Genomic DNA, 18,411 nt, shown 5'->3' on the forward strand with positions numbered 1-18,411 from the left:
TGTTCAACTTCCAATACAGGTTTAGGCCTGTATTTATGAGATGTTAAGATCTATGGTAGACAGCTGGCAGCCGTCTGTTTCGAGGAGTTTTTTAACCATTTTTAATTTTTAATTTCTCCTCGTACAATAGACAGCTGGCAGCCGTCTGTTTCGAGGAGTTTTTTAACATTTTTTATTTTTTAATTTCTCCTCGTACACATGTATTTGGTGAGTGGAGCCAACGTAGTTCAGCAGAACAACCAACATAACAGAGACCGAAGCTTTTGGTCTAGATATATGGGTGCCTTTATTATTTTCATTTTCAATTAAAACAATTATTAATTATGTATTAATTTAGTATTTACCTCGATGATACATTTTATTGTGTTAAATCGTACAATTTCTGTTATATTAAGCCCCTTATTAAGCCCTTTTAAAAACATGCTCAGTAGCAGACCCCCCCCCCCATATATAAAGACAATAGAAGTGTATATAGAATTAATTGAACCCCCCCCCCTATTGAGGACAAAATGAAAAAAAAAATACTCAAAATAATCGACCGCCCCCCCCCCCCTTTGACGAGGCAGCTGTCGGTGGCCTGATGTCTTCATTGACTTTTTTTTGCTTGTAAAAATAATATTAAAGAAATAGGGGCTACTCTAAGTGTCCCCTGTGAAAATTGATCTGGATCTGCAAGTGCATGAGGCTGCGCCCTCTCCAACGTCATAGCTACCCCATATCTTTAGGTTCTAGCTCTCATATTTTTCAGCTCCCTGATTTTTTGGAAGAAAAAAAAACGAGGCGAAAGAAAAGAGTGAAATAAATGAAATACGATTAATCAAAATTTGAGTTGTTTTCTATACTTATCAGAGAAACTAAATTAAATTCTACATCCATGAAGAATAACAGCAATCTTGATAAATTCTGTTTTTTTTTCAAAATCAGAACCAATCAACCTTTTTCTGATTATTCTGTCACTTTCCATATTTTGGAGAAAAAAATAAAAGTGTTCATCGACGCCCTGTACTGCACGATGAAACTGTATCCCCACTCGGCCCTCGTAACCCCCCCCCCCCTCTCTCTCTCTCTCCCTTCCCCCCCCCCCCACCACAATGCCCCTTGCTCATTTCTCTTATCTCACCTTGACCTTAATTAATTAATCTTAACTATTTGGCGGTACAGTCAAACGTGACTGGTCGCCATCATAGTTTCATCCCCAACAAACAAGGAACAAACAATAACAATTCTGTTTTTCCACCCAACATCATTCCTTTCAATACGCGTAAGGCTACACGTGGGCATGCACAAACAACGTGGGTTAACAAAAACTGACCCGCGTTTGGACTGAAATTGTGATTAAAATAAAAATGTTATAAATATGAAAAAAATATGTGTATAATGAAGGATATTTGATAAACGGAAAAACATCAACCGCTAATTCATAAAAATGCTGGAAAAGATTTGACAGTGGTTTTTAACAACGGTAATCAAGGGGAATTAGTGTATGGGTGAATGGCGTTCGAGCTTTAGCCGAGCGTTAGCCGGTGAGGGCGCGGGCCAAATCTGGCAATATGGCGTCGTCCATTAAGCTGACGTTAGGCCAACGGCGACTGCACGTACGTGTCCACAGAGCACAGTAGTAGTCCGGACGTCCATGCACAGATTGCTAGATAAGCATGGATGGCTAGGTGGCGAAATTCATTCCGATCGATCCGGCTTGCTAAAGATTCTGGAATATCGTCCAACGGGTAATTCGGCATAATCATATTTCGGCCTTTTGCTTCTGAAAAAAAAATTATAAGCGAGCAACTCAACCGATTGAAAGAAATAAAAGGCACTAAAATTGCCCTAAAATAAATGAGATACCGTAAATATATTGTTCCGATTTTGGCATCATTGCAATATTTGGAATATCAAGTTCAAAGTTTGAGGGCCGGCCGGTCAGTTGCATCATCGATCCCCGCCCCCTCGATACCGCCGGGTTTAGAGGAACTAAGTCCGCTCCAACAAAAAAGTGGATTTAGATAATAATAAAAAAGATGCCAAAAAACCAAGCATATTGCTGAAAATTTCATCAAAATCGGACAAGCTGAAAATTATAGCATTTTAAAGTTTCGCTCACTAGTTTTAAAACAGACACAGTGATATGCAAACTCAACGGTCACTCACTACTGTCTCAAAGCTGCACTGGGAGTTTTCAAGTTTGGCCTTGACCGTAAAGGCAGCATCTTTATAAATCACTATAATACGTTGCAACAATTTTCCAGGAAAATCATTCACATTCAGCCCCCCCCCCCACTTTTTTCCAAAACCGTGTACAAAAACGTAAAAATGACCATAGGTTTGTGATTTTTTGCATGGTCAGCCCCCCCCCCCCCCCCCCCCCACTTTGAAAACCGTTCCGCGGCCCCTGACATATATAGGTATCATAATATTATACCAAGACAAAGTGCCCCCCGGATCGAGCTATAGCTCGTGCCTATATATACTAGGCCCACCACCCGGCCCGCACTCAGAAAAAAATTGGGAGCATGGGGTATAAATTTTAAAGGGCATAGGCCTATAACCCATGGCTGGAAAGAAAGAAAGAAAGAAAGAAAGAAAGAAAGAAAGAAAGAAAGAAAGAAAGAAAGAAAGAAAGAAAGAAAGAAAGAAAGAAAGAAAGAAAGAAAGAAAGAAAGAAAGAAAGAAAGAAAGAAAGAAAGAAAGAAAGAAAGAAAGAAAGAAAGAAAGAAAGAAAGAAAGAAAGAAAGAAAGAAAGAAAGAAGACAGAAAGAAGGAAAGAAAAAGGAGAAAAAGAGAGGAGAAAAAAAGAAGAGGTAAAATAAGAGGAAGAAGACGAGTGAATGAAATAAGGTGAGCCGGGGAAGACATTTTTCATGATGTCACTATTATACAAAATTTTCGCTAACGCTTCGTGCTCGCATTTTCTTTTCTTCTATGAGATACTTTATCTTGCTTACTAGATTAAGGATCATGGAGCTTAAAATATCATGTTTTGAAGTCTATATATATAAACATTTCTCTGTATGACATCGAGCTTTCGTTATTTTGTTTGATTTACAAATTGATTTTTTTAAAGTGTTCCAAAATTTCCGTTTTATGGTCAGCTCGCGCTCCGCGCTATATAGCTTCTGATTTGTCAATTACTTATTATCTTCTTGTATTCCATAAAGTTCTCAAAATATCCCTTTTTAGGTTTGATTGCCTATTAAAACGTATTTTGATTGGTGAGTTATTTATACCATATTAATTCTAATAAATCGACCTTTCGTGACATTTTATCCCTTAATTTCGGCTTGCGATTTGCGCTCGCATTATTTTTGTCAAAAATATATTAACCCTTGCATCCTTTTCATAATTTTTTTACAAAAGTGCTTAAAATGTCAAATTTTATGGCCTTAATATCAACAAATTTCGCGTTCTAATTAGACTTATTAGATTAGTAAATAAGATAATAAAATTTTCATGACGTTCCTAATAATCAATAATTTGTCCCTTTTTTAGAATGGAATACCGTCAAGGTTCATCTTGCTCTTAGAAAGAGGAATAGAAAGATAGTCATTATTTTCATATGATGACAAATATCCTTACAATGCCTGGTCCTAGGTCAAAATAATGATAAAAAATTATTAGCTCTCGCTTCGCGCTCGTGTCATTCATCCGATTCATATCCAATTCAGAATTTTCCTACACAGTGCTTGAAATAGTGCATGAATTCACCCTTTTCCAGATCGAAATATCAAATATTTTCAGCTCGCGCTTCGCGCTCGCCTTATTGATTTTCATAAACAAAATAATGTAGGCCTATTTAGAATCTAAATCTAAACACGCGCGCATGTTTATTGAGATTTCGACTTGCCCTTTATTTAAAACGTGCATAAAAATCCAGTTTGAGATCAGAATATCTAAAAATTTCTGCTCGCACTTCGCGCTCAAATTATTAATGTAGGAAGATGTAACATTGCGTTGGTTTCAATATAAAGTTGTGCAACGTATTATATATTATTTACAAAGTATTTGCTTTTCAAATCGAAATTAGTTTCAGTAAACAAAATGTATACCTTCTGTCGAAAAGAAATCGAAACAGTTTTGCATCTGTACTCGGAGTGCGGGCATGTTAATCACATTTGGAAAAAGTTAGAGGACTGGATTAGGACCAAAACCAGTGAGATTCTTCATTTTTCAGTTAAAAATAAAATATTCGGATTTATTGGAAAAAAACAACTGTGCACTTATTATTTGATTGTGGAAATATGTATCGTCTTCATTGGAAACTGCAAATAGTCCTTAACATGCCCCTTTTGTTCAGGATCACAAACATTGCTCAAAATGTTCAATATTGAGGACAAAATAAATGAAACTTCAAAAAATCTTAGCTCGCGCTTCGCGCTCGCATTATTTGATTGTTGAAATATGTATTGTATTCATGGGTAACTGCAAACAGTCCCAGAGCGGATATTAAAAATTTCTCGCGCTTCGCGCTCGCAGTAATTATTTAATACATACGCATCTTTTTCAGGATCAGAAACATATTGCTCAAAATGTTTAATTTTCATGATAAAATACATATAATTTCCAAAAATCTTAGCCAGCGCTTCGCACTCGCACTATTTAATTATATATATATGTTATGTTTTAATGAATAAAGCTATAAGAAGTATATATATATATATATATATATATATATATATGTATGTGGGTGTGTGCGTGTGTAAGAACAATGGAAAACTCAATTGTGACCCCCTCCCCCACCTTTGAGGAGAGATGTTCAGCACCCCAGTCAAAAAATCGTTCCCAGGGACCTGTTATAACCCCACCTATAATCATATTAGGCCTAATATATAGGCCCGAGCGTGCATGGATTTGGAGGGACGTCATAAAGGCGGCCAAGCTCAAAGTTGATTTTTGTTTGTTTCTTTGAAGGGGTAGCCCCAAGCCCCCAACAGTCACTTCTTAGCTATATTTGTGCAAGCGCGAATTTTTGTAAATTTCATGTATTTTATCCTGATAATTCAACATTTTTATGGGCATGTTTGTCATCCTGAACAAGATGCGTATAAAATAATGTAACTAGATAATTACTTCGAGGGCCCATGCGCGAGCAGAAATTTTTAATCTACGTTCCGGCCTGCATGATCGAAAAGGGACCTGCTATACTGTTTTCAGATAGCCATGAAGACAATTTTTTTTCGACAATCAAATAATTTCACAAAGCAGCTATCCTGGTCGGTATCCGGGGTTGGTATGCAAATGAGCAGAGTGATGATGTCACCCACTCACTATTTCTTTTATATTTTTTTTTCGGAAACATGAAAAAAAAATCTAATTTTCTCCCCATTGTCAGTGAAACAAAACTTTTATTCCTCCCTGAACACGTGGAATTGCCAGTATTTTAACAGTTTATGGTTAAGTCAAGTCAGGATCCATATTGTCGAATCTGTAAAAATTGAAATATTGTATTTAAACCATAAAAAACAAAAGAAATCGTGAGTGAGGGACATCATTAATTGACTCTCATTTGCAAGTCACGGAGTTGTGCATAACGTGCATGTTTTGTGACTACGAAACTTATAGAAGACTTCCTTTAAGCGCGAGATAAAACTTGTCGATACTTTCCTTTCTAAAAAAAAAGGGACAGTACAGTAAAAATTCATCATTTTTTAATGAAAATGTTAATATTTTATCTAGGCTAATAAGCCTATATAATGAGAGCGCGAAATGTGCTGAGGCATGAAAACTGGACATTATGTTTTGTGATTATGAATAGGATGCATGGGTTATCGCGAGATTGATAAAATGGGCTCGATGTCCGAGCTGAAACTTGTATATTGACTTCAAAACTTGATATTTTAAGCCTTCTGAGCAAGATAATCTCATTGAACATGCAATGCGAACCCGAAGCGTGAGCGAAAATTTTATGTAATGCAAAAAAAAAAGATTTGAAAAATCATTCCCCTCGATCACAATATGTTTATTAACTCATCTTCTTCATCCTCTCTTTTCCCTCTTCTTTTATTTTCGTCTCTCTCCCCTTCTTTTTTCCCTTTCTTTCTTTCCTCTGTTTTCTTTCTTTTTTTCTCCGCCAATACAGTGCGTATAAAAAGGGACAGTTTTGAACAGTCTATAAATAATTTGTTTCAAATTATGATATCTATATTTTGATGTTAATAATGCTCTGAAATCTTATCTTTGAAATTCAATAAAAAAATAAAAAAAATAATGTTTATGCTCGGGCAAACACGGGACGTTTTTGTCGGGGGTTCAAAAAGAGGCTTGCGCCAGAATGGCAGAATATGAGTAATATGATGATCAGACTTCTTGCTAATCAGCAGACTTCCTCTAACCTTTTCATTATCTGTGCCATAATTTTAAAATTATGCTGTCAAATTTTATTTACAAATTTATTTATTTACTTGAATTATTATTTTTTTTTTCATTTAAACTTCTTTTACCTTTGAATTTTCCTTCATAAGTAAGAAAAGAAGACTTTTTGTCAACCCAAGCAAGAAAATTTGCATTATTAATTGGGAAAACTTGTATAATTATTCAAATCCTTTTATTATGTGAAACAAATTATGTATATGGTACCTTTAAAGACATGAATCAATTTTTCAAGGGTTTATTGATTCCCGTTTGACCAAGTTTAATTATATGCTTGACAGGACAAACAGGAAGGGATTCATGTCTTTCAATAGCAATGGTGTGTTGAGTCAATTTTGAAGGAGCTAGATATGGCAGATCGGGTAAAAATTAAAAAGTTGTAAGCGAGCGAAGCGAGCACGCAAATATTCCCACTTTTTTATTACAATATCAAATTTTGTGATATAGATTTTGACATAATATTCAGAAAATGATATCATATTTTACTTTCTGTCTTTCCTTTTATTTCCTTTCCACTTTTTTCTTGGTCATGATTTTTTTTTAATTGAGGGGGGGGGGGGGAGCATCCCCGAGCCCCCGCCCATAAAAAAGTGGCACTGTTCAAAAGGCACCATAACCTTTGTAGCACACAATGAAAGGATTTGAAAAAAATACACGCTCTCCCATACTTCGGTTGAAAAAAAAATTGTTTTTGCTTGAAGATCGAAGGAATATTCAACTCTAAAAGAGAACATATTAAAAAGAAACAACAACAAAACAATTCATAATTTGAAAGTTATGGCAAAGATAATGAAAAGATTAAAATGAAGTCTGCTGATTAGCAAGAAGTCCGATCGTCATATTTATCATTTTATGCAATTTTGGCGCAAGCCTCCTTTTTAACCCCAGACAAAAACATTTCGTGTTTGCTCAAGCATGAACGAAACTAAAAAAAATTAATGGCATTTAAAAGATAAAACTTCAGAGCACCTATGAGTGCTGAGTTTATTTTGGCCGAGTCACAACTTTTCGCCCATGCATTTCACATTGTGCACGTGTAGCCCACTTCCTAGAATGCGATGGCTAGCGTATAGCTATGCTAGCTAGATGCGAGCGCGAGCGCGAGCGACCGCGAGCGTTCGCGCGCGCCTTCATATATGGCGGATTATGATTCCGAGATTGCTCACGCAGGTTAGGTAAGAAAGTTAACATATTGCACATTGTTGAACCAAATTCGCATTAAGCACTGCATTTGTTGAATGAATGTGAAAAATGTTGACTAGTTATCTTTGAATATCATGTGTGATAGTTTTAAAACTTATGTGTCGTTCATTATAAATCCTGCAAAGAGGAGCTATGTCGCAGACCTTTTCGTTCTGTCGATCATGCGCCCATTCATTGCGAAGATACCTGGCACAACAGCGTAAATTGCGATATTGTTCATGTTCAAACTGTTCACATCTATCACGAGAGTGTGATAGTTCCCGTTCACTTGTGCACGTAAGAAATCGCACGTGCCGAAAACGGGCGATTTGTGCATGATGGACCTTAGGGTCGCCATTTAGGCGCTAATGCAGTTTCGCATCAGCCGACTTCGAGAGAATTTCCCCACCAGTAACTTCGAAAATAGCAAGTCTCTCAATCAATTCATCAGTTATTTTTAATTTTACAAACTGGCTCAAAGGCAAGTCAAACCTCGGCTGGTCTCCAAAAGATGGCTGTCAAATGTATTGCCGTAGACTACGCCGGTAGACATGCGTGACCCAATAAACGCAAATAAAGGGGTGTTTTTCAGTTTTGGACGCGGGCCGCGCGTGCACTCGTTAAGGGTATTAAAAACACATATTTTCAGAAAAAGGGGTAGTTTTGAAAGACTGGTCAATGGTTAATCGCAGGGTCAAACATTAATAATTTAACCTTTTAGGGTATTTTTTTTTCCAAAGCTCTTTTTTTTAATTACTAAAATACTAGCCAAACATGTCTAGGGTATGTTTTTTTTTCCCGGGGTCATATTCTGGCAACAACTTGTTTGGTTTGGGGGCCAAAATTTGTAAAGAAATCCCGCGAAAAACTTGTTTACACAGTGGCAAATTGTCCATAGACTGTGTACAATGGATAGACCGTCTCGGCTCAGCGAGTCGGAGACTGCTGATTGGCCAATCGCGCAGATCACGTCATGACTACGTGGTCACCAAAATAATCCCTTCGGACTGCGTGCGAAAGTATCAATAGTGCTAACGATATCCGGTCACATTGTCTACGCGGGAAATGGTCTTGGTTCGTGATTAGATCGCTCCAGTATCGATCAAAAATTATCGAGACTCGGCAATTTCATGCATATTCACGCGACGCTCCGAAACCCGGAGATCATTTGACTTTGTACACATTGAGATAGACTCTACAAACTTCAACGAACACGATGCCATATCGACGCTAATTCGTAAGATTTTGACGGAAAATCAAGAATTAATCGAAATTCGCTTACCTGTGCGGTATCAGTGATAAAATAGTTCCTCCAAGAATACCTTTCATAATTCATATAAAATATAGGAAAGTGAAATTCTAGGTCGATTTTGGTATGATAGAGAATTGCACACTTGTTTTGGTGGAATACTGTGTGGGGCAATGGAAGGCTTGCAGTGCGCATGCTTACTATATTTTCATTCATAAATTGGCTCTCGGCAGTGGCTGGATGACGTCATGTAATAAGCAACATGTACACGCCCGCTAGCGTTAAACGCACCGCTATCCGTTCTATACAATTTGCCACTGTGTTTTAGGGGGATATTTTGCACACAGAGAAAAACTCGTTTAGGGGGTGTTTGCAAATAATTTGGCCACGCGTGTGTACAGCAATACATTTGACTGGCCCCCCAGGGTCGGGTCTTTGACCTGTGCGCGCCATTCCAGAGACTTTATACAGGGCGCGACAAACCCGCTTGCCCGGGGCAAGTGGAAATGATGTGCTTGCAAGCATTTCCCTAAGTCAATTGCCCGATCGGGCAAGTGGTTTTGGAAATAAAATAAAATATCAGCAGACCCTATATAGGACAGCTGGAGATCGTGATTTCGCCTCTGAAAAGTTAAGCATAAACAGCACTCCCAGAACCACGTTTACAATCGGCGTTTTGAATCGACGTTTGAAAACGCTGATTCTGTCCTCGCAATGGAAGCATAAACACACCGTAAGTGACTATTGCTGGTCTGTAGACACCGAGAGGCAAATAATTTTTTGTATAACTTTATGCCCAATTCCAAGGGATTTCCCAGGTATCATATTTTAAGGTCAACATGGTCAATATGCGATTACGCCCACTGCTTTTCCGAATATTGCATATCGGGAACAGCTGTATTTCGACTTTAATTGGGAGGTCTCCGTTCAAATTCTCAGACATCATTTTCCTTGGATTTTCCGTAATTTTGATATGGACTGCAGTTAGCGACCAATATGTGAACATGCGGCAAACAATGGGTGAGCTGCTGGCAGACAGATATTTTGGTCGCTAACTTCAGTCCATATCAAAACTACCATGAAGTCTGAAGCCAAGCATTGCCAAAGTGAAGCGATGAGAATTTGACAGTGATCTTATCTGCTTAGGTCAACCAATAGAAGCATCTCTTCTGTAAAAACATTTAGTGCATTATTGACATGATGCATAATTTCCCATGCGCCTCTGACGCTTATGCTTGTGCACTACAGTGCTTAAAATACATGTGGCTGCTCTCCCAGGCATATTTTCTTTGAAATGATCCATCATCTCAAATGAGATCTATTGCCGAAAAGTCATCAAATCCAACTCTGTAATATCTCTTGGATCCGAATGCCTTCTTTTGTCAAAGAAGTTTTTGCTGGATACAGCTAGAATTTATTGTTGACTGAGAAAAATCGCATGCTTCATTAAGTTACAATTGAATAGCCACTACCTCTTGTAAATTTTATTTTCCAAGGAAGTTAACATTAAGAAAAGGTTTGAGAATTTTCAGACTATCTTTCATCTCGATACGTTATCATGTCCACAAAGAAATTTATGCGCTGTTTTTAGATAAAAGCATAGTTTGCTCTGACGACGTGCTCTCAGTGAACATGACAAGAAAAGTTAAAAGAAAAGATAATAATTTTCGGAATATGGATTTTCTTGTAACTGAAGATACAACAATATTTGTCTTAAGTGATGATTTTTTTTTTGTAGAGGCATGTATTTTGGTTTATTGAATGTTCATGTAGTTATTAATTATTTTCAAAACCAATTATTCTTTGAGCTTTGGCCTCTATGTATAATTGTACATGTATACAAATTCTTAGATTGTCATTTTATAAAATTCTGTGCTAACTCATTTGAAATCATTACCACAACTGGCATTAATCTCTTAAGCATTGAATGTTACACATCTATTTTATCATTCTTTATCTGTAAACATTGTGAAATATTAAAATGTATTTCAAATTTCCTTGCCATTCGCCCCACTTCAATGATTATTTTTCCCCTGCTCATTTCACCAGCTTCATCAGTGGAAAACATTTCAAACATTAAAGAAGTAAACATCATCCAGGATGGCATCGCGGTTCTTCGCAGGAGGGTCATCAACCGAGAGTGAATCGGAATCGAGTGATGATGGTATCCAAGTACCGCAGAAACAGGTCCCAGTAACCCGATTTTTCCTCAGTGATGATGAAGAGGAGACAAAACGCGTTGTGCGCAGTGCCAAATCAAAGAGGTGGGGTTTTTTTTAGATTGGAAATAATTGATGAGCAGGAGTTGTGAGTAATGAATTAAGCATGAGTTGAAATTCACTTACAGTTTCTAAGGGTTTAGTTGCTTTGGTGTGTACTGGAATTAGAGTCTAGCATCATTTGCCCTTGAAGCCCATTAAAAATAGCACAATTTAGTATCCAAAGAGAAAAAAATGACTTGAAATATTTTGAGAAGCATTTTAATTTTATCTTGGTAACGACTGTATTAGTGTAAGGCATGCTTAGTTATAAAGCAATGCCCAATGAGAAAGGCTGTTTAATAGCACTTTCATCTCATTCAACCGATGAAAATCCTTTCCACCAGGTGGGGGTAAAGGAGTGAAAGTGCATCAATTTATTGAATTCAAATTTGCTTCCACTATACGCTAATGCATATTGATAGTGGGAAAATATGATTCAATACACATAAGTTTTGATAGCTATTTTATCACAGGGCAGGTCCAAGCTATTTGACTTGTGACGTACGGGACATTTAGAGACTTTAAAGTTGTGTAACATAAAAAATAAATGCACAACAGAGAATCTTTTATGGATTTTGGAAGGCCAGTTGTGCCCTCTTTATTCAGTAAAAAAATTAGTGATCTACAATTCCATTAACAATGTAATATTTTAATTAATATGCGCTGTGATGTACAGGACCAGACAAAAGCTGATTTTTTTTGAAAAAAAGTTTGTCATTAAAACTCTGTGAATTGGAATAAGCTGGAAATCTCTCATGTTTTCACCTTGTATCTTATCAAGTTTCATTAGCCATGAATGATATGATAGAACTCATGGTTATTATGTAATAGTTCAAAATATAAACATCCGCGCTGTGACGTATGGGACATGTGACGTACGAGACATTTGTCCATGTTTAAAACGAATGGGGAAAGTGAAATTTCATCAAAATGTTTAATTAACTTGATGTAAACCAAAGTAAGTTAAGTTTTACATGGATATTATCATGATTGATATATATTTCTTTCATAGCATACACTGAAACAAAACATAGCAAACACTTTACGACCTTATAAATATTATGAAAGATGTCTTGCAAACAATTCCATGTGTTAAACGAATGGGGAAAGTGACATTTCATAAAAAATTATAATTAACTGGATGTAAACCAAAGTAAGTAAGTTTTACATGGACTATTATGATTGATATATATTTCTATTATAGTATATGAACAAACAAAACATAAAAAAACTTTATGACCTTATATTTTATGAAATATTTAATTAATGACATATGTAAACAAGTATGCTAATATTTGCACCCTTGTTATTTATTACAAATCATAACTTTATTATCAGCCTTTAACCAATATTCAACCACTGATATATTAGTTATCTCAATTTACTTTATCTTTGCTCCTAATTGAAAAATAACCCTAATTAGAATTACATAGAAATCCTATGGTGTGTCCCGTACGTCACACATTTGTCCCATACGTCACAAAGCTTAATTAGCTGATATAATTAAACATGAAATTAATTTAGTAAATTCACTTTAATTTTTGGATGTATAGTAAAATAAATTAGAACTTGCCAAAGTGTGATGAAAACTGTCCAACTTTTTCTTAATTAGAATTTAAAAAACATATGCTAAATTGTGACGTACGGGACACTGCCTGTTGGACATCAGATAATTAACTTAATTAATTAATTTTCAAAATCATTTTTTTTTTCTCAAATGTTTGCATAACTTAGCACTACAAGTCCCCACAGAAATATTTTCAAATATATAATTTGCATTATCTGCAGATAAAAAAATGTGATGTCCCATACATCACGCTAATTAATGATTTCTTGGAATCGTGACCTTGGCATTCATTAACTTTAAGTTTTCAGAAGAAAAAAAATATAGGGCAAAAAACTTCAGAGTATAAGCTTTAAAATGACATAATATATGTTAGATTTAGGCAAAGATTTAATTTTGTCTTCAGAGGGGACAATAGCTTGGACCTGCCCCACATAATTAAATGCATCATTTCAAGGACCTGATTCAACAAGCCTTTTAAAATATTTGTCATTTTACCAGAGTAATGTTAAAGAGTCAAGACATTAATCATTTTGAGAAAATCGAACAACAGAATGGCTGTAATTGATGCCTCAGAGATAAAATAGCCCCCACCCTATTTTAAGTTTATTTTGAATTTTGTTCAAAGGAACACGGGCGTAAGTATAATGATTAGATACGCAATGAATATCAGAGTAACCCCCCTGGCATTTAAACTATGAATGTTAAAAGGTGATTGACCAAATGAAGCCTTTAATTTTTTAATTCCTGGCAGACATGATGAGATATCAGAGCTCATTAAGCAGATCAGGAATCAGAAGAAGATCCGGGATGTCTCGAGGGTACAGACCAGTTTTGAGGAACTGATGAGGGTTTACACCAAGGCTCAGAATGTACTCAACACAGAGGATGGCCAGTGCCCACGGTACTATATCCGTTGTCTCGTGGAACTCGAGGAATTCGTCAATGAGGTATGACTAATCACCTTGTGTAATGATTTTGCTTGGTTGATGTATTTGCTGTGAGAAAAAAAATTTGAAAATTATAAATAAACATATTTTGTACTGTCGTTTGCTTTCCCAAATTCCCACAATTTTCACATTGTATTTCATTATCAAGTGAGTACCTGCTAAGTTGAGAATGGTCTAAGGCATGTTCATTTACTGTATCTACATGTATGAGCGATGTTATTGAACTGGTTCTCCCTTCATTATTCATATTAATGATTGACCTAGACACATTCCTTTATGTTGTCTTAGAAAAGTTTTTACAAAAACAAGAATTGCTGTTCAAGTGGCTTAAATACATAGAGGTTGGTGTTCAGCGCTGTGTACAGAGTCAGGGAAAACAATGTCAAATATATGGGGTGAATTGGAATATAATTGTTTTGCTTATTATAATTATAATTTTTCATGCTCTTTTACAATTCTGTTCTTTTAACTTTATACCAGTTCAGTTCAGACAACATTTGAAAAATTTAACACAAACTCATAACTCTTTCTCCTTTTCCAGCTTTGGGAAGACAAGAAGAAGTTGAATAAAGCCAATGCCAAGTCTCTCTCCTCCTTGAGACAAAAGCTAAGAAAATACTTGAAGGAGCTTGACACTCAGATTACAAAGTACAAAGAGGTAAGTATTTCATCCTTTATGAAATATTCATTCATTCATACGTCTGGAGCAAAGCTATCGAGTTTTGATCATATTATTTCTGTGGGCAGTACGACTGCACAAATTTTTGATATTTGGTATTCAATTATCACCAGCTGTAAAAAAACAAAACAATGCCATACCACCTTTTGTCAGCTTAAGGCTGACAGATGTGGAGAAAGGAAGATAATAATTTGGTAGCTTTCTCTGGAATCCCTGGTGAGTTGTGTTCTGATAGTTGGGATAATGTCTGATTTATAGCATTCATGGCAGATGTATTGTCTTAAACCCGTTCAAATTTACTTTTTTACAATAAAGTAATAGAGGATACATCATATTTAGAATATTCCTCGAAGTTTCAAAGTCACAATATTTCAATATCGAATCACACAGCCCTAAGTGCTGATTACATGTAGCATTTGAATATTGATAATTTTCATTTGTTTTTATTTCACTCACACCTCACCATTTGACACAAAAAGTGATGTCATTGTGCACAAGTATTGGTCATTTCTTGGTGGGAATCAGCCACATTTTATGATGATTCAAAATTAACCATCTTTCGGCTGATCATCTGTGATTAGCTCTTTTGTTTCTGAAAATGTGGATTGAAGTGATCAGAAGATTTTTTTTATATCAAGGTAAGAGTAAAACGATTCTGCAGTGACCCAAAGTAATATACTATTGGTCGTAAACTTTTACAATAATCCAGGTTATTGCAGTTAATTAGAGTATGTTATTATATTAGGGTTGTTATCATGAAAACATCTTAAGTATTGTAGTATGGATTTTAATAAACTTGTTTGCATATTTGAGCCCAAGCATCACAAGCCACTAAGCACAGATGTCGTAAGGTGGTATTTGTAATATAAGTGTGTTTTGTGAGCTACAGATGTGATGACCTACAGCTTGAAATTTCAACTTCATTAGTTCCAATATACAAATTTGGGCTTTCCCAACTTACAAGTCCCCAGTTTACGCGATATGGGAAATGAAAATAAAAAAATCTTGGAAAACAGGTCCCCAAGAAATGCAGGGAAAAATCATTTGATAATAAAAAACTAAAATAAACAAAACCATGCATCAGATGAAAATCTGTCGATCATAACAATTCTCAGTGTTGACTGTGTGTTTGGCAAGCATTATCTATGTTCTGCAGTGCATGTTAATTTAAACTTATCAATTTTTTTTTCTTCACTATTTACAATGTTTAATTGTATGTTTTATCAAAGTACACAGAATTTGTGTTTAGAAATTAAAGAACATGGAATTTGCAATTGTGTATTTTTAGGAAACAGAAAAGTGAGGACTTTGATTATTAAACCTTTTTTGATATGATCCTTTAGAATCCTGATGCAGAAGATAAGGAAGAGGAGCCAGAGGAGAAGAGTGAGAAAGAGAGCGAGAGTGAAGAGGATGAGCCTGCTCCAACCTTCAAGAAAACTCTACCTCCAAAGGTCAAACAAGAAGGAGATTATGTAAGAATCAATCGATATTCACAATATTTTACATTTGCCACACTCCACCCAGGTATTGAATTGGCACTGAAAAGATGTGAAAGTCAATGTAGTTTGCTTATAGTGATTTGAGTGCCACAGCTTACAACAGTTTTTTGATCATTTGTTATGTCATTGTAATTTCTTACAAGTCAGAAGAGTAGTTGAGAAGATGCATAAATAACATCACTTACCATGATATGCATGATTTGAGCTTCATGGGCTATCAATGACTTTACCAAATAAATATTATTTATCTGTATAATTAAGACAGATTTAAACAAACTGGATGAGCAAAGAGTATGCGTTCAAAAATTTAAAACAGTCACTACTTTAAAATTGACTGTAATCAAAATGTATGAATTTGCATACAAAGTATTGCACAGACTGAAATACTTAGGAAGTGACTAAAATAAATCATTAGAATATTATTGAGAGTTTCAGAGGGTAATATGACAAAATAAACATATCCTGTCTCTGCAACATTTTTCTTTCACCTCTTATTCCATTGACTTTGTACATATTGAGCTTTATTGCTGAACTTTATCATGCCATAACTGAACAAGCCTTTACCTTTACTTTTTAACAGGATGATGAATCAGATGATAGCTGGGATGTAACAATGTCATCTGATTCAAGCTCAGATGATGATGTACCGGGCATGACGACCCTCACGGCAGAGTATTTCTTGAAGAAGTAAGTTTCTCGGTTTCAACTTTGTGTCCCACATCATGTGATTAATAATAAGTTGAATCATGCAAAGCTCCTATAACAATACAATCTGAGCATGTTAGAGATCATTTGAGACATGGGCTAAGTACAAAGTGGTGTATTGCATGTGATTTTCATGAAGACAGTGTATGTGGCTCAGGAGTTTTTAAAACTAATTTTAACATATTTTTTTCCATAGGACTACCACAGGTGAAGACAAATCTTCAACAAAGAGGAAGGAGCGAAGGAAGGACAGAGTGCGAGTGAAAGAAGATGAAGTTTTGGAGGAGGAGGAAGAAGATGAAGATGGCAAGTGGGAAAAGGTCAAAGGTGGCATCAAACTTGAGAAGGTCAGTTTAAGGTCATCCCTTCTCCCCTTGCTATTCAATATTTTTTGTGATATACTTATTCTTATTTCCTTGTTTGAAAGGCTATGTAGGGTCAAGGAGAGGGCTTAAAGTGTTGATATATTGCAATGTTTTTATGACTATATAAAGTTAATCAATCGCTGATGTGGTTTACGGTACACCATGTGAAGTGTTATAGAAACGGTGGATAGAAGAAGAGAAGAAATGGATAGGCGAGAAAGTGGAGATTTGAGAGTAGAGTATTCTTTCTTGAAAGTAGTCCTGAAAAGGACTGTAAACCAGGAAAGATTGATGAGTTGAGAACAGCTTGAGTAGTAGAGCTAGTGAGGAGATGCTGGCTTGAGTCGGCGAGTAGAGATGATGAGTGAGGAGTGAGTGTTCGCTTGGCGTGCGGCGGTACTTATGGCGTTCGTTCACCTCTCTCACCAATCATCGCTAACATCTTCATGGAACATTTCGAGCACCAAGCACTCAAGACTGCGGACAAACCTCCTTCACTCTGGCTCCGCTACGTCGACGACACATTTGTCATCTGGCCGCACAGCACACCCGACCTTCACCAGTTTCTCAACCACCAGCACCCCAGCATCAAGTTCACCATGGAGACCCAACGCGACAACTCAATTCCTTTTCTAGACGTTCGCATCACCAAGACACCATCTGGATTCCCATCTCACCAGGTGTACCGAAAACCCACCCACACAGACCGCTACCTCAATTTCCGCTCACACCACCACCCATCCGTCCACCAATCAGTCGCCGACACTCTCATCAGACGAGCCCACCAACTCAGCGACAAGGCACACTTACAGCAGGAACTCAGGCACGTGACCAATGCACTCACCACCATCAACCATTACCCCAGGAGAAGGATCAACACTCAACCGTCCAGCCACCAACCCAGCACCAACAGCACCGAAAACCCATCCGAAACCAAGCCTATAGCCACCATAGCACTTCCCTACATCGGCAAGACTTCACACCGACTACAACGCATCCTTCACTCTGCCAACATCCTCGTCAGACACCAATCCTCTCGCAAGCTACACTCCATCCTGCACTCTCACAAGGACAAGCACCCATCCAACAAGCAACCAGGCGTCTACAAGATCCCCTGCGACTGTGGCAAAGTCTACATTAAAGAAACCGGCCGAGACTTCAACACCAGACTCAAGGAACACAAGACCCACCACCGACGCAGCGACTGGGACCGATCTGCCATTGTCAAACACGCACAACAGGAAAATCACAGCATAGACTGGGACAAGAGCCACCTAATCACCAACATCCGGCACTGGAATACCAGAAGGGTCAGGGAAGCCATTGAGATACATCAACACAACACCGTGCCTCAAGACCCTGGCCTCCACATCAACACCATCTGGCACCCAATCCTACGTCACCACCCAACTTCCAACCAATCCACAACCAACTCCACAAGCAACCCGCCGTCCACCGTCACCCCACCAAGCCCTCCTACCCAACACAGCAGTCTGATCGAATCACCAACTCAACCAGCAACTTCGCCGACGCACACGCCACCGACACCGACACCTCGCTACAACCTCCGCCGACGACCCAACACCTCATC

The 18,411-nt window shown here is 37.1% G+C and overlaps 1 protein-coding gene across 3 annotated transcripts in view; it reads left to right on the forward strand.

Moving 5' to 3' along the window:
* Positions 1–7,379: 7,379 nt before the first annotated feature.
* The window catches only part of LOC129284131 (eukaryotic translation initiation factor 3 subunit C-like), a 28,365-nt gene continuing 17,333 nt past the window's right edge, over positions 7,380–18,411 (forward strand). For 2 of the 3 annotated variants that reach the window (XR_010296103.1, XM_064111370.1), the window contains exons 1-7: positions 7,380–7,538; positions 10,844–11,058; positions 13,374–13,569; positions 14,111–14,227; positions 15,592–15,723; positions 16,331–16,437; positions 16,652–16,802. Coding sequence is in view for 2 of the 3 variants with exons in the window: in XM_064111370.1 (XP_063967440.1) it covers positions 10,895–11,058; positions 13,374–13,569; positions 14,111–14,227; positions 15,592–15,723; positions 16,331–16,437; positions 16,652–16,802 (867 nt within the window). In the remaining variant the exon portion in view is untranslated. The remainder of the gene's footprint in view (positions 7,539–10,843; positions 11,059–13,373; positions 13,570–14,110; positions 14,228–15,591; positions 15,724–16,330; positions 16,438–16,651; positions 16,803–18,411) is intronic. The other variant, XM_064111376.1, reaches the window with a different exon arrangement.

This window comes from Lytechinus pictus, chromosome 2 (genome assembly GCF_037042905.1).
Source record: "Lytechinus pictus isolate F3 Inbred chromosome 2, Lp3.0, whole genome shotgun sequence".
In the NCBI taxonomy this organism is placed as follows: Eukaryota; Metazoa; Echinodermata; class Echinoidea; order Temnopleuroida; family Toxopneustidae; genus Lytechinus; species Lytechinus pictus.